The following is a 21,850-nucleotide window of genomic DNA, read 5'->3' on the forward strand; positions in this document are numbered from 1 at the left end:
GAACATCCTCTACTTCTTTAGTAAATAAAGGTCAGGGTTGGAACCCAAACAGAAAAGTGATATCACATAGATATGGTTCATCTGCTCTGACAGTGATAGCTGTCAGTGGCACCTCACTACTGAATGGGCAGAGAAGGCACATTTCTTGTCCCAGCTTAGCACTCAACACTGTTTCAGGACAATATATCATTATAACTGAAATTGTATACACATTGGGTTTATTTACTAAAGGCAAATCCACTTTGCACTGCAAGTGCACTTGGAAGTGCAGTCGATCTAAATCTAAGGGGTAGATCTGAAATGAGTGGATTTTATTGTCCAATCATGTGCAAGCAAAAATGCTGTTTTTTCTTTTCCTTGCATGTCCCGTTCTGATCTACAGTGACTTTACTTTCAAGTGCACTTACAGTCTTACAGACTTTAGTAAATACCCCCCATTGTTTTCAAAGGGAAGGTCTTGGATGAATGCTTCCCACCTACTTCATTCACTCATCTGTGTGCTATATATAAAGTGTATGTCTTTCTTCTAACTTGTTTTGGACTTCAGACTCAGCAGAGATAATCTCCATATATTTGTATATACACCTCTGTTCACGTGTATGTGAACAGAGGTGTCATTCAGACACACCAGGGGTTAATATAGGTATAGCCTTCAGCATCTGAAGAAATTCCCAGGAAGGGTCACTTTGGATGACCTACCATACTTATGACCTTTGTCAGAAGACCTAACTGCACATGAAGCCTGCACCTTTTAAAGCAAGCTTTTAAATTGACATTTTCACAATCATCTTCAGCAATAGCCTTTTTTTTGTTTAGTTTTTTAATTTGACCCTAGAAACCGCTTTGAATATCTATTGTAATGATTAGTAGCATTCATAATACACATGTTTACTGATGTTCCTTAGTAGCATACCTCCCAACTGTCACGGATTCGCCGGGACAGTCAGGAAATTTCAAGCAAATCCCACTGTCCCGCAAATCTGCAAATCCGCAACGGAGCCCAGTATCGGAACAAGTTCCGGCACTGGGCTCCACTAATCCCCCTGTAAGGTGCATGCCGAGCAGCCGCTCTGTGCTGCTGCAGTCAAAATCTCTCCCCCGCCCCCTCTGACACACCCGCTCACAGGATCTCTGCCGCCCACTGACCCGCCTGTCAGCCTCCCCCTCCCACTGACCCACCCGTCTGCTCTCTCCCTCCCACTGACCCGCCCGCTGGCTCTCCCCACCCACTGACCCACCCTCTGGTTCTCCCCCGCCTGCTGACTGGTGTTGTGCCATATAGTGTCCGCCCATCATATAGTGTCCGCGCCGCACTGCGCATGCGCAGTACGGAGCAGACGAAGCTTCGGAAAATCTCCGAAGTTGAACGGCACCTGCGCCATGAGTGGAGGTGGTAGCCCCACCATCCAAGCGGACATAGGGTTGTGAATATTAGAGGACCCCTCACGGGCGAGCTTCGCTCGCCATGCTTCGGGCTCGGCCTCGCTGTGCTCGGCTCTTTTATATTCTAACTCTATGTCCACTTGGATAGTGGGGATAGAACCTGGACTCACAGCGCAGGCGCCATTCATCCTCGGCAATTTTCGGAATCTGTGTTGCTGTGTACTGAGCATGCGCAGTACGCAGCGGACACTATCGGATGGAGGACCTTATATGATAAGACACCGGCTCGCCGGCTCTCCCCCGCCCGATGTACGGGATGTATGAGGAGAGAGGAGATGGGTTAGATCAGCTTCACCTCCTCCCCATGTCCCCCTATGCCCTCCCACAATCCCCCAGCATGTAGCCAATCTGTGCTGGGAAGCGGTTGTGTGTGTGGGAGATTTTAAAGCAGCCAGTAAGCCTGATGTCTGCCTGAGCCTCTGGGCTGGAAACCAGCCAACCTGGGGTAAGTGAGAGTTCCCTCCTGACATGTCCATAGCATTCCCTCCTTCCATTTCCCATAGCATTCCCTCCTTCCGTGTCCCATAGCGTTCCCTCCTTCCATGTCCCACAACGTTCCCTCCTTCCATGTCCCACAACATTCCCACCTTCCATGTCCCATAGCGTTCCCTCATTCCATGTTCCATAGCGTTGCTTCCTTCCATGTCCCATAGCGTTCCCTCCTTCCATGTCCCATAGCGTTCCCACCTTCCATGTCCCATAGAGTTCCCTCCTTCCATGTCCCATAGCGTTCCCACCTTCCATGTCCCATAGAGTTCCCTCCTTCCATGTCCCATAGCCCCTTCCATGCGCCATAGCGTTATCCCCTGACATGTGCCATAGTGTTCCCTCCTGACATGTGCCATAGCGTTCCCTCTTACCAGGTTCCATAGCATTTCCTCCTTCTATGTCCTAAAGCGTTCCCTCCTTCCATATTGCATAATGTCCCCTCCTTCCATGTCCCATGTATTGGAAGTAATTTTTTAAATGATTGTGTTGAGGTTTATATGTATCCCTGAGACTCCTGTTTGTTGTACAGTAACCAAAGCATACTTTTATAGGTACAAGGAAGCCCAGGATTTGTTTAACAATTGCCCTCAAGCCCCTCCCATTATCATGTTTGGCTACACCTACTTGTTGCCACAAGTCCCTCTCTCCCTAAAATGTCCTTCATTTTCAAGTTCAAAAGCTGGGAGGTATGTAGCAGTACTCTATAGCATTTCACAACTGTGTTACTAGTTGCACTAGTTGCCACTGTGTGGCACTAGGTCCGTAAAATAACTTATCTCGAATGATGTTGCGAAGCGCAAAGGAGTTTTATTAAAAAGCTGTAATAGAATAACTCATGTTGTCCGAGAGTCCCGATGTTATAACTTAATGGGGATAATCATGATAATGTCACTATCTGGCCCTCAGGTGGCTTCCTGAATCCTGTCGCTGGCTTGTTCTTGGTGGGAAATATGAACAGGCCATTAAAGACCTGAAGAAAGTAGCAAGAATTAATAGAAAAACAGAGGAGGGAGAAAAACTTACCATGCAGGTATGTATTGAGATACAACCATCTATTCTTCGCTTTTTCGACTGGTACAAAAATCTGGAATTTGTTAGAAAAGGAATAAACAAAATACATTTCAATGAAATGTGTTACTATTTCATTAAAACATTTGGATACACTGGAATCTCAAAAAAATGAATTGTTCAAATTCACATTCGAACTGAAACGAATTGCACATGTCTACCAGGGACCTTCTCATACAATTACACTCTGTGGTGCAGGGGCGGACTGACAACTCATGGGGCCCCAGGGCAATAGGAGATTATGGGGCCCCCAGGCAATCAGAGATTATGGGGCCACACAGTATACAATCACACATTATACACATACATGTACACATAGTATACATAGACATGTTTCTATTGGCTGAGAAGGTACTGGAGAGGTGGGGCAGCTATAATCTCAGGATTTTTAGACCAAAAGGATGTCGGTAAGGGACATTTCAGAGACAGATGTAAAAAAAACAGATTTTTACATACTGTCCCTGGTTTTACTGAGGCTGGCAACCCTGATGGGGCCCCCTAGTGGCCTGGGGCCCTCGGGCAGTGCCCGAGTGGCCAAATGGTCAGTCCGCCCCTGCTGTGGTGCAAACTATCCACTATGCGACAACCAATTCTGCTCACCTTTACAATATGACATCTTTGCTGATAGAAAGTCTATAAAGCTTGATCCCCATAAAAGGTTAAATACTCTGGTTAGATTTCCTTAGCAGTATAACGTCTTTCCTGGTAGTGGGTCTGCATCCTATAAGGGGTTAAGACTTCCTAGACTTGCTATGAACCAAACATAAGTGAAAAAGAATTGCATTGTGCTCAAAAGTGGATTAAAAACACGTTGAAACAACCAAGAGCAAAAGAGTACTACAGATCAGAACCCACTGTATAAAGTAACAGGAGAGTAATGCAGCCTTACAGGTTACCAGGCTAGAGATCCTAGTTGGTGATACTCAGCTTATTCCCAGTCAGTGTGTTGACGTCATTGGCAAAGGCTCCACCTGATGCATTACATCCATACTGACCTCATCCGAGGGTGGGAGACCTGGTGATTTCAGCCCACTAATATAGACAAGCCCACATAGGGTTGCTATGGAAACTGTACACATGGCCAACCATGTCACCATATACCAAACTGGAACTCCTGCCACTGACTGATAATCAGCAATATACCCTCCAGCATGCAATCAGGCTTGCAAAAAACAACAAGGTTAAGCCCACAGATGTATAAATTATTAAAAACATACAGTGGGGATCGAAAGTTTGGGCACCCCAGGTAAAAATGTGTATTAATGTGCATAACGAAGCCAAGGAAAGATGGAAAAATCTCCAAATAGCATCAAATTACAGATTAGAAAATGGCATCTGCAAAAGTTTGGGCACCCTGCAGAGTTAATATCTTGTACTGCCCCCTTTGGCAAGTATCACAGCTTGTAAACGCTTTTTGTAGCCAGCCAAGAGTCTTTCAATTCTTGTTTGAGGTATCTTTGCCCATTCTTCCTTACAAAAGTGTTCCAGTTCTTTGAGATTTCTGGGCTGTCTGTCATGCACTGCTCTTTTAAGGTCTATCCATAGATTTTCAATAATGTTGAGGTCAGGAGATTGTGAAGGCCATGGCAAAACCTTCAGTTTACGCCTCTTGATGTAATCCCCCGTGGATTTTGAGGTGTGTTTAGGATCATTATCCATTTGTAGAACCCATCCTCTCTTTAACTTCAGCTTTTTCACAGATGGCATCAAGTTACCATCCAAAATTTGCTGAAATTTTATTGAATCCATTTTTCCTTCTACTCGTGAAATGTTCCCTGAGCCACTGGCTGCAATACAACCCCAAAGCATGATTGATCCACCCCCATGCTTAACAGTTGGACAGAGGTTCTTTTCATTAAATTCTGTGCCCTTTCTTCTCCAAACGTACCTTTGCTCATTCTGGCCAAAAAGTTCTATTTTAACCTCATCGGTCCACAGAACTTGTTTCCAAAATGCCTCAGGCTTGTCTATATGTTAATTTGCAAAGTTCAAACACTGATTTTTGTGGTGAGGATGTAGAAGAGGTTTTCTTCTGATGACTCTTCCATGAAGACCATATTTGTACAAGTATCTCTTTATAGTGGAATAGTGTCAGGGAAATGGCCGTAGGAGAACTGGCTATATTGTCAGTTGTCAGGGAGCCAACAGCAGGAGAAGGGCTCTAGGACCCAGAATCTCTGGCAGGAGAAAGATTTTAGGACCCAGTATCTCTACCAGCAGGTCACATGGGCCTATATAAGGAAGTCTGCTGGTGTCTGCAGTTGCTGGTTTGTCAGTCTTCCTGTGTTCCTGAACCTCTGTGAAAGTACTATTTGGATTCCTGTTGTGACCCGGCTTGTTCCTGACCTGTCTGATCTGCTCTTCTGGTTTTGACCCCCTGGCTTGCTTTACCGACTTGCTGTCTTCTCCTATACCTGATCCCGGCTAGTATCACGGACTTCGCTACAGTTACCTGTTCCTGCCTGCTTCCTGTTACCAGCCCTTTGATTGGTCCCCGTTTCTGCAACCTGCCTTATCCTCCTGCTGGATCTACTGTGTTTGACCCCTGGCCTGGCTTCCACTACTGCTCCTTATGCACACCTTGCTAAGTATTACCGAGGATTCTTATAGACTTTTTTTTTTTATCCATAAAAGATTTTATTGAAAAAATGCAAGACATACAAACGTGCAAGTCATATAAGCATCATAAACACAAGGTGCTGCCACGACCTTAGCTACTCGCAATACAGACAGCGCTATTACCCTGCTACATTGGTCGTGGCTAAGAGAACATTGCTATACAGTGGCACAACTGATTAGCAAACACAGAAATAATGTGGACCTATCTTTTAAAGAGGCTTACTCAGGTCGTGCCGGGTAGTGCTGGGCCAGAGTCCCCAGCCTTCAGGACCGGTATCTTCCGGACCCGCTAGGGTGCGTGGGGTGGCGTAGTTCCCGACACTCGTGACCGAGTGGGAGAGCAAACGGCTGCTTTATTCAAGCCCCATAGAATGAAATATTCCAGGTTTGACTGAGGAAATGTGAGGGGTAAAAGGATTGAGGGGGGGGTAAAGGGAGAAAGAAAGTAAGGAACTCGGGGGGGGGAGAAGAGGAGGGGGCGGGTAGGTGTCCCCTCCCAGCCCCCGCCGACCGTGCGCCTCTTTGGTTTATATATGTAGGGGAAAGAATGTTTTGTATCTATCCGTGGTTTGAAAATGCTTCCAACACGCCCAAATAGTCGAGAATTTCTGTAATCGGTCTTGAGTGGTGTATATCAGCTCTTCCATCTCCTCTATCTTAGCGACCCTGGTCAACCATTCCCTAATGGAAGGGGTGTCAGTAGATCGCCAGTGTGTAGGAACACACAGCCTGGCCGCGTTGACCATATGCATGGCTAATGATTTAAGGTAGGTCCGTTTAGGTAGAGTCGTAAGGTGAAGGAGATATTGCGCTGGGTTATAATTTAAGGTGTAGGTGGTGACTTGTGCGATAATGGAGTGAACTTCCTTCCAGAAGGGTTGTATCAAGGGGCATTCCCACCATATATGAATCATTGAGCCTATCGCTGTCTGGCATCTCCAGCATGTGTTGGGAATCGTAGGGGAGAATTTGTGTAGTCTGGCAGGAGTCCTGTACCATTTAGTAGCGATCTTATACCCATTTTCTTGGATGGCCACGTTCATCGAGCCTTTATGGACATAAGTAAATATATCCTCCCACTGTTCATTGGTAATGTTGGCCTGCAAATCCTTTTCCCAGGAGCTACGCGTGGGAGTCATCAGTACCTGGTCTGTCTCCTCCTGTAGAAGTACGTATATGCTCAAGATTAAGTGTCGCAAAGGAGTGGTGCTTGTGCAGAGGCGTTCAAATGGGAGAAGTTGTCTGGACCACGTGGTAGATGGGTTCACCGAGGCCAGGAAGTGGCTCAGTTGTCTGTACGACCAGAAGGGGAAGCTTTGGGTCGGGGAGAGTGCCACTAGGTTGTCATAGGAGCGTGGTCTATTTTTGTGAAAGAAGTGGTGTGCTAGAACCTCCGCATGAGGCCACTCTCTGCTTAAGAATGCAGTGCCTGCTCCCGGGCTAAACTCTGGGTTGCTGCGCAAGGGTGTTATGGGTCCCGGTCGCGAGGAGATTTTGTATAGACGTAACGCTTGGTTGAAGGCCACCAGGGAAGGAAAGATAAAAGGGTGTGTCTTAATGGCCGGGTTCCAATAGGTCGGGGCAATCCAGGGGAGGGAGTGGAGCACTCCGTTCGCAAAATGCTGTTCCAGAGCAATCCACGGCTTCCTGACCTTGTGGATCAGCCAATCTACCACCCTGGTTAGGTGGCAGGCCAAATAGTATTTAGAAAGGTCAGGGAGGCCAATCCCCCCCCCTGTCTTAATCCGAGTTAGGCGGGAATATTTTATACGCGGGATTGAGTTCTTCCAGATAAACGTAGTGCAGGACTTTTTATACGTTGCAAAAAAGGAGGGAGGGAGGTGAATCGGGATTGTTTGCATCAGGTATAAGAGCCGGGGGAGGACCATCATCTTTACCAGCGCCGCCCTGCCGAACCAGGAGACATTTAAGTTGGCCCAGTCTGCTAGTTCCGTTTGAATTTTGGAGAGCGCGGGTAGAAATTTTTTTTTGTACAACTCAGAAATTTTCTTTGTGATTTGGATACCCAGATAAGAGATGCTATCCTTCTGCCACCTAAATGGGAAGGAATCTTGACAGTGAGTTGCTTCTTGCGGGGGAAGGGAGACGTTAAGGGCGTATGATTTAGAACTGTTTCAAATCACTGAGGAGATTAGGCAAGGACGTGCGTGGGGACTGCAGTGAGAGCAGGATATCATCCACATACGCTGCTACCTTGAACTTCCTATCGCCCACTACACACCCCTTTATATCAGGGTTGGCTCTTAGTCTATTGAGCAGGGGCTCAAGTGTCAAAACAAAGATTAAGGGCGACAGGGGGCAGCCCTGTCGCGTCCCGTTACTGATGGAGAAGGCGTCTGACAGGAGGCCATTGACTTTCACTTTGGCTGAAGGGTTCGCATACAAGGCATCAATATGCGTGCACATGCGTGGTAGGAGTCCAACTCCCTTCAGTACTGCCTGCATATAGTCCCAAGCCACCCTGTCAAACGCCTTCTCCGCATCAAGGGACAGAAAGAACCCCCGAGATAGGGTAGAGGTAAACCAGTGGTGTAGATTCAGTGTGCGTATGGTGTTGTGCCTAGCCTCCCTGTCGGGGATAAAGCCTACCTGGTCGGAGAAAATTAGGCCAGGAATGAGGGGGAGCAATCTATTGACAAGCATTTTTGCATATAGTTTAATATCCACATTAAGTAGCGAAATGGGCCTGTAGTTGGATACCTGCGTTGGGTCCTTACCGGATTTGGGGATAACTGTTATGTGTGCCTCCAGCATGCGGCCTGGAGGGGTGTTGGGGTCTGCTAGAGTATTAAGTGCCCGTAGTAGGGGAGGCGTCAGTTCGTCTGTAAAGGTTTTGTAGTATATAAGAGGTAGACCATCCGGACCCGGGCTTTTACCCACCTTCATTTGTTTAATTGCTAATAAAAGTTCCTCTGAGGAGAGAGGAAGTTCTAAGGCTTGCGCTTGTTGAGGTGTGATCGGTTTCGGGCAGTATTGGGAAAGGAAGTCTTCTATTTTGTCATTACGGTCACCTACAGTATGTGACTCTGTCCTGTCTCTTGGCAAATTGTACAATTTAGAGTAAAAGAGTTCGAATTGTTTGGCAATGTCTGTGTTTTTGGAAAATACATTGGGATTTGGCTGCCTGGACCGTGCGGGCCAGGAGTCTCCCGCTTTTATTCCCATGTTCGTAAAAAAATTTTTGGCCAAGGATGTATCGTCTTCTGGTGCATTTCCCTAGTTCATCCAGAAGCACGGAGCGTGCGTGGATGAGGTCCTGGAGAGTCGATAGGGAGGTGGTCTGTTTGTGCGCCCTTTCAAGTTTTTGGATTTGTGCAATGAGGGAGTTAATCCGTTCCTGACTTCTCCTTTTTGAGGCAGTTGCTAGGGATATAAGTACCCCCCTGAGGACACATTTGTGGGCCTCCCAGAGGGTGAGAGGCGAGATGTCAGGGGATAGGTTTTCCGTAAAGTAAAGTTGAATTCGGGAGCGTATTTGCTGTAAAGTTACCGGGTCTTTCAAGAGGGAGGGGTTCAGTCTCCACATCTTGGACTTGGGAGTCGTGTCCGCGAAGGTTAGAGTCATGGTAATGGGATGGTGATCCGATAGAAACATTGGTTCTATGGATGCCTGGGAGAGGTAGGTCAGGTCGCGTTGAGACAAGAAAAAGTAATCAAGCCTGGAGTACTTTTGATGCGGTGCGGAGAAGAAAGTATAATCCTTAACAGTGGGGAATAAGGTTCGCCAGGAGTCATGTAAGGTCAAAGTTTGAAGTTGCAATTTGATTTGGCGTAGTGCTCGGTATGGCAGGGACGACGTCCCAGTGGAGGAGTCTAGAAGAGGATTCATTGGGGTATTGAAGTCCCCCCCCAGTATTACTACGCCCTCCTGGAAGGACGCCAACCGTTCTAAGGAAGGATAGCTGACGCTCGTGGGGCAGTACACATTAGCTAGCGTAATTGGTTTGGAGGCATATATACCCTTAATAAAGAGAAATCTCCCCCCCGGATCTACCTTGGACTCTTTAAGTTGGAAATCAGCGTGTTTGGCAATGAGGATCGAGACCCCTTTCGTTTTGGCCTCTGAGTTGGTGGAGTGTAGCGACCTATTGTAAATGTGGTTAGCTAGTTTGGGTACAGCGTCAGAACGGAAATGGGTTTCTTGCAAGAATAGAAAGTGAGCTCTATGCTTCGTCAAAGCAGTTAGAACCTGGGACCTCTTCTCTGGGATGTTTAAGCCTTTAACATTTAGCGATAGGCATTTCAGAGTTAATTGCTGCTGCATTGTCAGAGAAGATAGTGTGCTAGACTAGGGAGCAAGGGCCTACGAGAAAATGACGTTGAGGTGCCGGCAAGCCGGCAGCCCTCTTACAAGTCCGGCTGTTCTAGCAGCAGACTCGTGCGGCACACGGGTGGTCGGCGGGGTATCCGGCAAATCGGCAGGGGGGGACACCCCCGTCCCGAAAGGATGGGAAGAGTGAGGCGGGTAGACAGTGGGGAAGAAAAAGGAAAAAAATAAAAAAATAAAGAAGGGGGGGTGGGGGAGAGGCCGAGGAGAAAGAAGGGGGGGGTGGGCTGGGTGGGGTCGTGAGAAGGAAATAGGTAGTGTATAGCAGGTCCAATAGGGCACAGACAAGGTCTGTGGACAGAACTACCGGAGGTGGACGTGGAGGTTTCGGTCCGCCTAGGAAAGGAAAAAACAAAAAAAAGAAACCAAACAAAACTGGGCCGGGATGTCAGCTAAGGCCTGCAAGGGCAGCTGTGGGGTGGATGTAAACCCTAGGGTGAGCGAGAGCTCCAACATCGGAGAGGGCGATCTGTGATCATGAGTCAGTGGTGACTGGGGGCACAACGATCCAGATCGGTACCTTGGGGAGGGCAGGGGTCGGCCGAGAGGCAACCTTGGCATGTCGGGTGAAACCCCCCCGGGAGATTCCAGGGGTACCAATATATTTCTAAACAAGGAATTGGTTAGAACAACTGAACAGAATCAAACCCTTGAAAAAAAAATAACAGAAGAGAAAAAACAAAACAAAAGGAAAACCAGACGCACCGCTCTGCGACACACACAGACAGCATACAGTAAATTCTGCTTATAGCGTGTACTCTACGGATCAGGGAATCAGTACATCATTGGTGGGGCAATACAAAGAGTCAGGGGTGCAAAGGGACCTGGTGTGCACACCGGACTGAGGTGGCTAAAAAAGCCGAGACATAAGGTCGATAGGTAGTCTGCTATTATAGGAACAAACGGTATGCTGTCCGGCAGAGCCTATCGTCTATTATATAAAGTACAGTATACCCGTGAGCTGCTTGGAGAAGGCCGGGGCCCCCACCGGGGGGGGGCGGCAATGTTTGGCACTACCGAATGGCGCATAAAGCGCGTTTAAAAAAAAAAAAAAAAGGGGGGAGACCACCCCCTAACGGCGAGAGCCCCGCCCCCCCCCCCCCCCACCTGCCAGCCCTCCTTGCGTAGTGCATATCCCCATTAAGGCAAAAATGTGGAACCCAAAAAAAAGTCCAGAAGCCACAAAACAAAAAAAAAAACAAAAAAAACACCCCAAAAAAACCGGGGGGTTCAATAGTGTACGGGTGTCCTGGTTGAGGTGTCATAGGGGCGAGAAAAGTACCTGACTCCACGTTGATAATGGGCTTGTAATACCTTGAAAGTGTTCCAGAAGCACACCAGGTCTCTGCAGAATCATGGCGTTGAGGAAGGCTGAATTCCTGTGGGGGTAATCTAGAAAGATAACAAAAAAAAAAAAAAAAACAAGAAGAGAAAAAAAAGATATCAAAAAAGACAAGGATGGGCTAGTCTGTGTGTACGCAGAGCGATCCACTTCTACACCGCCTTAAGCCATAGGATGATTCTGTCGCGGCGTGACTGCCGGCCCCCGGGCTGCGGAGCGACGAGTCTCTGCGGGAGGGCCTCTCTCCAGGTGACATGGGTTCAAGTCTGCGACGTCTGGAGCGGTGTCTTTGCGCCTTAGGCGACATATTGTGCGATACTGGTTTCCAAGGCTCTGTAGGGAAGTAGAAGAAGTACCATTCAGGCAGATCCACTGGAGGCAGATCCAGCTGTTCACAAAAGGAAGGCAGGTCCTCAGGCGTCCGAAGCAGTGCGGTGCGGCCTCTAGCCGAAGCGGAGAGACAGAAAGGAAATTTCCAGCGATATGGAATGTTGCGAGTGCGAAGCACTTCCAACAGTGGGCGTAAACTGCGCCTGTTCTGTAAGGTAATCTGTGACAGATCTTGAAAGAGTTTTATCTCAGCGCCATTAAACAGTATGCGCCCTCTGTCTCTAGCTTTTCTGAGAATTTCTTCTCTGAGAGGGAAATTCACAATGCAGCAAACAATGTCTCTGGGAGGTTCTGAGTCACGGGGAGGGGGTCTTAATGCCCGATGTAACCGTTCCATTTCAATGGGAGAGTCTGCGGGCCGGTCAAGAAGATCATTGAAAATAGAGCAGACAGTTTGAGGTAGTGCGTTCTGGTCTATTCCCTCCGGGACTCCCCTCACCCGTACATTATGCTTGCGTCCCCTGTTGTCGAGGTCTTCTACTTGTCTGTGTAACTCGAACATGTGCGGCAGGTGCATGTCATAGGTTCTTTGTACCTGCTCAATCGCTGTGGCCTGCATCCGGGAGGTCTCCTCCACCTCAGAAAGTCTGTTGGTCATCTCGTGAAAATCCGCTTTCAGGTCGGAGATCGCCTCTGTGAAAGTGCGCTTAAGGTCCAGGGCTACCTTTTGGAGGTCTCTTTAGATGTCCAGGAGACTGGGGTGTGGGGTGCCGAGTCCAGTGTCCTCCTCGTCCATAGTCGGGCCTAAGGGGTCACTGAATGCGGCCGGAGATGTAGCTTGTGAAACCTGGGACGTCTGCGCCACTTCGTGATGCGTCGCCTGGCGTGTTCGGAACAGCTCCGGGATATTTCCAGATGCTTGGGTACACGGGTCCCTTTGGGTGCGGGGTGTGGAGGAGCTCTTGGTGGATCTGCCCATGTTGGGGGGGGATTAACTGGAGTCCCCTAGCAGGCTTCTGTTCGCCCTCAGGATGTGGGAGATGGCCCTTTACATGGCCATGGTGGGGCCCCCCAGGGTCACTTCCCCTAAATAGGGTGTTGATATGGTCTGAAGGGAGTCAGGCTCTGGCTCTGAAGGGATGCTGAGGGTTCGGGTGTACCAAGATGGCTGCCACCTACCTCCACTCCTGGAGCCTGGACTTTGTTTAGGAGAGGCCGGCCGCCTCCAGGCGCCCGCTATCTTCCGCCCCACGGTCTGGGGGATCGCCTCCTGGCCTGGATCAAGCTCCGTTTTCGCCGTCCGCGGCGGTACCAGATTGCTGTGGATCCCTTGTAGGCCGCAAGATGGCGGCAGGGCCTCGTTTATGGCGCCGGTCTTGGGCCTGGCCGCGGAGCAGATGGGCAGCCTCGGGTCCCCGCAGCGGCCGGGGACGTCACCGCCGGTGTTCCGGAGGCTGGCTGGGTGGCGTAGGGCCCTTGTTCCTTAAGACCGGGCGCCGCGTTCACTGCCCGCGGCAGTAATTTAGCCCGGAGGAGCCCCGCACTGTGTAGGCCGCAAGATGGCGGCCGTCTATACGAGGATGGCGTCGGCTTCTGGATGGATTCTCGGATCCGCGGGCCGCTGCTCGCCTCCAAAACGGCCAGAAAGGGTGCTGACGGTGCTCCGGGCACTGGTGGCGTGATCTCGGGGCACAGATCGTACACCCCGGAGTAGGATGGCGATGGATGCAGAGTCGGCCAGTGGAGCTCAGATTCGGAGCATCCGTCCTCTTTCACGTCCGCTTCTTATAGACTTTAACTCTGCTGTGCTTCCTGCATTACCTGGTGTCCTTCAGGTGCCCACCAGCTCTTATCTCTGGAATCCATCTGGCAACCTGTGCTTCTCTGGGCGCTACACCCTCTGTACCCAACTTAAGGGGTGTACTGCACTCAGCCGCAAGGGGAGCCCTCTCAGCATTTCGGCCTCCAACCAGGTACGTGACAAATAGTGTACCACAACTCCAGTGTCTGCCAGATCTTTCTGGGGGGATTGTGCAGTCAAACGTGGGTTTTGAATTGCTTTTCTCACAATCCTGGGAGCTTTTCTGTCTGATATTTTTCTTGGTCTTCCAGATCTTGCTTTAACTTCCACTGTTCTTGATGACTGCCATTTCTTAATTACATTCCGAACAGAGGATATTGACATCTTAAACGCTTTGCTATCTTCTTATAGCCTTCTCCAGCTTTGTGAGCGTCAACTATTTTCAGTTTCAGTTTTATAGACAACTGCTTAGAAGAACCCATGGTGCTGATTGTTGGGGCAAGGTCAGATGAGTCTGGCCATTTAAAACCTTTGAGATTGACATCACCTGGTCTTCCCAGACGATGATTTTTTTTTTTTTCATTTAAAAGGATTTTATTGAACACAGCAATCCGAACACCAAACATCCATAATAAACCATATACAGCTTTTACATTGGCTGAAACATTAATGTTGCACAGCATTTTACCGGCACCACACCCTTCACATAATCAAGGGGAGAATGTTACCGGCATCCCCGGCTTAATTGCCGCTCCCAATAGGGAACCAACACCGCTGATCTAGACCCCATACAGGAAGCTGTCCCAGACTGCTGAGGTCCAAGTCTATTTTTTAAAGTTAAATATAGGTAGAAAATAAAGCTAGCAGAATAACAAAGTGCATAGGAATGCAGAAAAAGAAAGCAGAGAGAGTTTTGGACCGACTCCGGTCCTGAACAGGAGAAAACAGAGAAAAAGAAAAAAACCCAGAGAAGAGAAAGGGGGGGGGAAGAGAAAAAAAAGGGGGGGGGAGTAAATACTTCCCCCCCCAACAGCCAACCACCAAAATTCGCTCTAGGGGGCGCCCTAATCCACCCGGTCCTCCCCAGGGGTCACCAAGTCCTTGTATTCTTGCGAAAACCGGAATTGGTACCAATAAAACCACGTTTTATTGTGTTTCTCCTCCTTCCGGTGGACCGCCGCAGTCAGTTGCTCCATTAGGCCTATTTCGCTCACCACAGCTAGCCACTGACCCATTGAGGGGGGTCTTCCCTTTTCCAATTTTGAGGCACACAGATTCTGGCCGCGTTCAACAGGTGAATCATGAGAGAGTTCCTATATCGCCTTCTCGGCATTGGGGTGAGATGGAGAAGACATTGGGCTGGATCATCTGCTAAGGCTATATCCGTTAGCTTCAGGATCACTCGACGCACATTTTCCCAGAAAGTTTGGATGTGCGGGCAGGACCAGAATACATATAGCAGTGAACCCTCCGCCTGGTGGCATCTCCAGCAAGCGGCGGACAACGATGGGTATATTCTATGTAGGAGCGTGGAGACCCTGTACCAGCTAGCCAGCAGCTTGTACCCTGCCTCCTGAAATCTCGGGGCGATCGAGGAGAGCTGGGCAAAAAACAGGACCCTCTCTCTCTGTTCTTTCATAAAGGTCCGTCCCAAATCCCTTTCCCACCGCCCCAAGTACGGGGGGTGCCCCATCTGGGGGGGGGGGGCAACAACCAACTTGTACAGTACCGATAACAAGTGGCGGGGCGGGATCTCGGCAAAGCTCCTCAAAAACAGAAAGAGAGTGGACTCGATCAGGTTGAAAATGCGAGGAGGTCAAAAAATGTCTAATCTGGATGGCTCTCCATCTGTCCAGGGGAGGGTCTAGCATCGACTGTATTTCTTCAATCGAGAGCCATCATCCCCCACGACAAAAGTCTTGCAACCTATATCTGTTGGACTCTGTGAACTTCCTAAATCTCCTGCTTGACATACTAGCGGGGAAGCCCTGAGCACCAATCACCGGGGACAGCAGGGAGGGTTCCAGGGCACTCACTTTCACCAACTTCGAGTTGGCTATAACTGATAATGTGTTCCCAATCAACGGATGGTTTTTTAAAGTTGCCGGGAGGCTCGATGTTTGCCACACCAGGGTCGACAATGGGAACTGAGACGACGCCTGCTCCACCTACACCCACTCCTTTTCCGCAGAATGTTTGACCCAATCTAGGGCTCTGGTACAGTGCACTGCCTGGTGATATTTTACCGGGTCCGGGAAGCCTATGCCTCCTTGATCCCTCGGCAGGGTCAGGGTTCTATACGCTATTCTTTTTATTCTGTAACCCCTCGGGAAATGTAAAAATGCCCCCCTCACCGTCCTAAGAAAATGGGGAGGCACCCCCACCAGTAGCGTTTGTAGAAGATACAATAGTCTCGGCAGGACGACCATCTTAAGGATGCCATTCCTGCTGAACCAAGAATGCGCAGTTTTATGCCAATGTTGTAGATCACGACGCAGGGTGGTTAGCCAGGGAACATAGTTTTCCTGAAAGGTCTAAGCCAGTGAGGGGGTCAGATGAATCCCCAGGTATTTTATTTTATTTTTGGCCCATGCAAAGGGAAAATTCCGCCGTACGATATGCAGGGTTTCACTAGGGAGGTTAACATTTAGTGCTTCCGATTTGTGTACATTAATTTTATAATTGGACAGGGCAGAGTACATCCTGAGAGCCTTCAATAAGTTTGGTATAGATGTGACCGGATTGGATACAAAAAATAAAAGGTCGTCGGCGTAAGCCGCTACTTTATGGTGACTATTTCCTCACCCTATGCCCTGGATATTCTGATCTTGTCTAATATGAGCCAATAGGGGTTCCAATGTCAAGATGAAAATCAGGGGTGAGAGTGGGCACCCCTGCTGTGTCCCATTGCTGAGGCTAAAAGGCTTGGATATTGCCTCATTGGCCCTGATCGCCGCCGAGGGATGTGAGTACATTGCCTCCACCCACCTGCACATGTGCGGACCCAGACCCAGGTATGCCAATGTACTACGCATGAAGTGCCAGTTGACCCGGTCAAAGGCCTTCTCCGCGTCCGCTGAAATCAGCAACAGGGGAGTATTCCTCAAACGGGCCAAGTGGATAAGGTTTACGGCTCTTACCGTATCGTCCCTCGCCTCTCTAGATGGCACGAAGCCAACCTGGTCGAAGTGGACTAGTTTGGGTATAAAGGCGATCAAACGATTCGCCAAGATCTTAGTAAAAATCTTGAGGTCCACATTCAACAAGGATATAGGGCGGTAGTTCGCACCTCCATACTATGAATCGCGGTCGTGACTTCCAACTCCGTAATAGGACCTTCCATTTCCTCCATCTCCTGCTGCGACAACTTGGGGATGCCTGATGTGTCTAAATACTCATCTATCAAGGAAGTTTGGGCCGAATTTGCTGCCTCCTGACTCCCTGGCTGTAGGTTATACAACTTGTCGTAGTAGCCGCGGAAACACTCGGCTATCTCCTGGGATCGAAACACCTTTTGACCCAAGTGTGAGGTAATAGCGGGAATGCAAGAGCTCGTTGTCGGGTCCCTCAAGGATCTAGCTAATGACCTACCCAGTTTCCCTCCTAATTCGTAAAACTGTCTGCGTGAATACATCAATTTGGTTTTCGCTTTGGCCACTAGTAGGGAGTTCACAGAGTCCCGCAGGGTTTGTAGCTGCACGGTCACCTCCCTCGCCAGTGATCGTTTGTGTTTTCTCTCCAACTCCCCTATCCGTCCCAACAAGGCATCCAGTTCCTGCTGTCTGTCACGTTTGAGTTTGGCCCCTAGTTTAATTAGCACCCCTCTGACAACGCACTTGTGCGCCTCCCAGATCTGGCATGGGGAAGTGGCGGTCCCTGCATTCAGCTCAAAGTATGATTTGATCTCCTCCTCCACCAACCCCGCGTATTGCGGCTGCTGGAGCAGGCTCTCGTTCAGTCTCCACGCCCCAGGGCGGTGTACCCCCACCTCACCCAGCTTGAGGGTCAGCGCCACCGGAGCGTGGTCCGAGAAGGTCCATACCCCTATAGCGCAGGAAGTTACCATGGGGAGGGCTGACTGGTGAATCAAAAAGTAATCCAGCCTAGAGTAGGAGTTATGAATGGCCGAAACATAAGTGTAGTCTCTGGCGTCACTGTGCATGATCCTCCATACCTCCACCAAACGCATGGTGGTCAGGGCATTTTTAAGCCGCCTCAGAGCAGCATAGGACTGATGTGAGGAGCCAGAGGAGGTATCCAACAATGGCTCCAGAGCTACATTAAGATCACCCCCCATTAGAGTTTGACCCTCTGCAAAATCCTGAAGTCTAGCTAGGCAGCTCTCTAAAAAACCCATCTGGTCACTGTTGGGTGCATACACATTAGCAATGGTCACCATTTGCCCATACACCAGACCCTTGACAAAAACATAACGCCCCAGATCATCACATAAGACCTCTGTCATCTTCCATCCCACCGCTCTAGAAATAAGAATGCTTACCCCTCGAGACTTTGAGTCTGGAGAGCAGCTGTGATAAGCGAAAGGGTACCTGTAGTTACCAAATTTGGGTGTTTTCTTAGCTTGAAAGTGTGTCTCCTGCAGCAACGCCACGTGTATACGGAGCCTCCAAAGTTCTCCCAGCACCTGAGACCTCTTCTCCGGAACATTCAACCCCCGAACGTTCAGGGACAGCAGCGATACTGGAGGCATAGTCCTAGTTGGCGAGAGACTACAAAAAAAAGGGGGGGGGAGGGAACTCAAGAAAGAGAACGAGAAGAGAGAGAAGTTAGTAGAGAAAGAAAAGAAACCAGATGAAAGGAGAAATAAGAATAGAAGCACGGAGGCCCCCACCCGAGGTGGGGAGAACCCCACACCAGGTGGCCTCCGTTAAAGGCTCGGGTGCCCACCGGATGAAGCCGGTGGACGCCCACACTACTAACGTCCCACACCTGTACCCAAGTGCGGAACAGGGCCTATGTGGGGTGGAGTGTCGACCACAACGGACTCTCCGCCCTACCCAAGCCCATGCACGCCTATAACAACATAAACATAAACATTGGTCTTCATCTATAAAAGAAATCCCTGATGAAAAACCTTTTACAATCCCAACTTTAACGAATGACCCCCCGAAACAAATAACATGTCAAATCAGAGGTTTGTATGCAACCCCCCATCAAGGGTCCCCTGAACAGCCTGGAGAAGGGAGGGAGAGGGGGAGGGGAAAAGAGGTGGGGGGGGGGGGAGAGAAAGAGGGGAGAATAACAGGGGGGGGTAGCCAGACAAGGTGGGGGATCCATATAGTAAACAAAGTCCCAACAGGATCCCAGACGATGATTGAGAACAATCCATGACACTGGCAGGTGTCAGCTTTGCAAAGGGGGCAGTGCATGCTATAAATTCTGCAGGGTGCCCAAACTTTTGCAGACGACATTTTTTTGTTTTCTGTAATTTTGAAAGTGTAAATGATGGAATAAAATCTAACTTTTTTTGACATATTACAAGAATGTCTAATCTGTAATTTGATGCCATTTGGAGATTTTTCCATCTTTCCTTGGCTTCGTTATGCACATAAATACACATTTTTACCTGGGGTGCCCAAACTTTCGATCCCCACTGTATATGTAAAATTACTTGATTTAACTAAAAGCTCTATAAAACAGACTATAGAATTCATACCTTAACCACTTCAATACAGGGCACTTTTAACCCCTTCCTGCCCAGACCAATTTTCAGCTTTCAGCGCTCAGTCTTTGAATGACAATTGCTCAGTCACCCAAACAAATCTTTTATATTTTTTTCACACAAATAGAGTTTCCCTTTGGTGGTATTTGATCAACATTTGGCTTCTTATTTTTTTGATATAAGCGAAAAAAGAGCAATTTTGAAAAAAAAAAAACTTTTTTTAGTTTCTATTATACAATTTTACAAATAATTTTTCTCCCTCAAAATACCCTCAAAATTACCCCTTTTTTGAAAGCAGACAGTCCAAGGTATTTAGTAAGAGGCATTGTGTTTTTTGAAGCTGTCATTTTTTTGCCACAATTCTTGGGAAAATTAAAATATATATATTTTTTTCTTTACATAAAATGGTCATATTAGCAATTTATTTCTTACACACAGCATAGGCATAATTGCAATTACACCCCAAAACACATTTTGCTACTGTGAGTATTGCGATTCCACATGTGTGAGACTTTTTCACAGCCTGGCCATATACAGAGGTTTAATATCCAAGTAGCACCTCTAGGCGTTCTAAGGACATAAATTACACATCAAATTTTCTGACTACCTATCACATTTTTGAAGGCCCTGCAGCACCAGGACAATGAAAACGCAAACAAAATGACCCCATTTTGGAAAGTAAACACCCCGACATATATTCTATGAGGTATTATGAGTCTTTTGAACATGTTATGAGTCTTTTGAACATGTAATTTTTTTCCACAAGTTTTTGTAAAATGTGGAATGAAAATAAAAACATTTTTTTACACAAAGTTGTAAATTCATAAGATATTTCTAACACACAGCATGTACATAGCAAACATTACACCCCAAAATAAATTCTGCTACTCCTCCTAAGTATGGCAATACCACATGTGTGAGACTTTTATACACTATATGCCTAATCTTGCTCTAGACCTTTTCCCTGGGCCAGTTGATAACCTCCTATGGCTTCCAATACCACCTCTACGCTGATGACACCAGGATCTATTTCTCCACTCCTTAACTCACCCCCTCAATCTCCTCATGGATCTCAAACTTACTGAATGACATATCAGGATGGGTGTTACACCACTTTCTCAAACTCAATCTTTCTAAAACTGAGCTTGTAATATTTCCTCCTTCCCGGTCCCATCCTCATGACTTTACCATTAAGATCAACAACACAATCATTGGTCCCACCACACATGCCAGGGTGCTGGGTGTAATCCTTGACTCTGACCTCTCCTTCAGCCTCCACATCCAATCACTGGCTAAATCCTGCTGCCTTAACTTCTGCAACATCTCCAGAATTTGACCCTTCCTGACTAATGACACCACAAAGAAACTCCTTGATTATTTCCCGCCTTGACTACTGCAACTCTCTCCTTAATGGTCTACCCTTACGCAGGCTACCCCCCTTCAGTCTATTATGAATGCTGCTGCTAGACTAATACACCTCACTAACCGATCTGTGACTGCTGCCCCTCTCTGCCAATTCCTTCACTGGCTTCCCCTACCCCACCGTATAAAATTCAAAATGCTAACCACAACATATAAGGCCATCCACAACATCGCCCCCAGCTACATCACAACCTGATCTGCAGATGTCACTCAAATCGTCCCCTGCGATTCCCCCCAGGACCTCCTGCTCTCTAGCTCCCGTGTTACCTCCTCTCATGCTTGCCTTATGTATGGAACTGCTGGTGGCTGCCTGGTCTTCAGAGCATCTTCATTTAGGATGGACCACTTCCTCTTTTGATTCGGTCGCCGATGTACTGCCTCCGACCGGCTTGTATTCCAAACTGGATTCGGAAATGGAATTGGATAGTGAGAGCTCCCCGCTGCTCTCATTCATCATGTACGTAAGGTATTGCTGGGCTGCATGACAGGTACTCTGATGAGCTAGAGACAGGTACTCTGATTGGCTGGTGACAGGTACTTAGGTACTCTGATGAGCTGGAAACAGGTACTCTGACGGGCTGGTGACAGGTACTCGGGTACTCTGAAAAGCTGGTGACAGGTACTCGGGTACTCTGATGAGCTGGTGACAGGTACTCGGATACTCTGATGAGCTGGTGACAGGTACTCGGATACTCTGATGAGCAGTACTTGGGTATTCTTGTGAGCTGATGGCAGGTACTTGGGTACTCTGATGAGTGATGAAAGGGACTGGGGTACTCTGGTGCACTGGTGACAGGTACTTGGGTACTCTGATGAGCTGGTGACAGGTACTAGGATACTCTGATGAGCTGGTGACAGCTACTCAGATACTCTGATGAGCTGGGGACAGGAACTCGGTTACTCTGATGAGCTGTGACAAGTACTCGGGTACTCTGATGGGCTGGTGAAAGGTACTTGGGTACTTTGATGGGCTGGTGACAGGTACTCGGGTACTCTGATGGGCTGGGGACAGGTACCTGGGTACTCTGATGAGCTGGTGACAGGTTCTCTGATGGGCTCACAGACAGGTAGTCTGATGAGCTAGTGATAGGTCATCTTTATTCAGTGGGGCAATCTGGGCACAGTAGTATACATTGTAATCTGGTAACTCACTGTTTCGCGATCTCCTCCTCACACTGGATCGGTGTGTGAGGAGGAGAACCTGGTAACAGGCAGTTACCCACCGTTTGTTTACATTTATGACCAGTCACATGGTAAAGAGCCAATTTCATTGGCTCTTTACCCTGGTCGCGGATCGGCTATGTC

General features: G+C 48.3%; 1 protein-coding gene across 1 annotated transcript in view; it reads left to right on the plus strand.

The window, feature by feature from the left end:
* LOC143934998 (solute carrier family 22 member 6-B-like) overlaps nucleotides 1–21,850 on the plus strand; it is a 145,209-nt gene that overhangs the window by 64,629 nt on the left and 58,730 nt on the right. Inside the window, exon 5 of the mRNA XM_077458556.1 lies at nucleotides 2,839–2,962. Coding sequence (XP_077314682.1) covers nucleotides 2,839–2,962 — 124 coding nt within the window. The remainder of the gene's footprint in view (nucleotides 1–2,838; nucleotides 2,963–21,850) is intronic.

The sequence above is a fragment of the Lithobates pipiens genome, unplaced genomic scaffold, assembly GCF_037356315.1.
Source record: "Lithobates pipiens isolate NorthernLeopardFrog02 unplaced genomic scaffold, aLitPip1_a1.2 Scaffold_10, whole genome shotgun sequence".
Taxonomy (NCBI): Eukaryota; Metazoa; Chordata; class Amphibia; order Anura; family Ranidae; genus Lithobates; species Lithobates pipiens.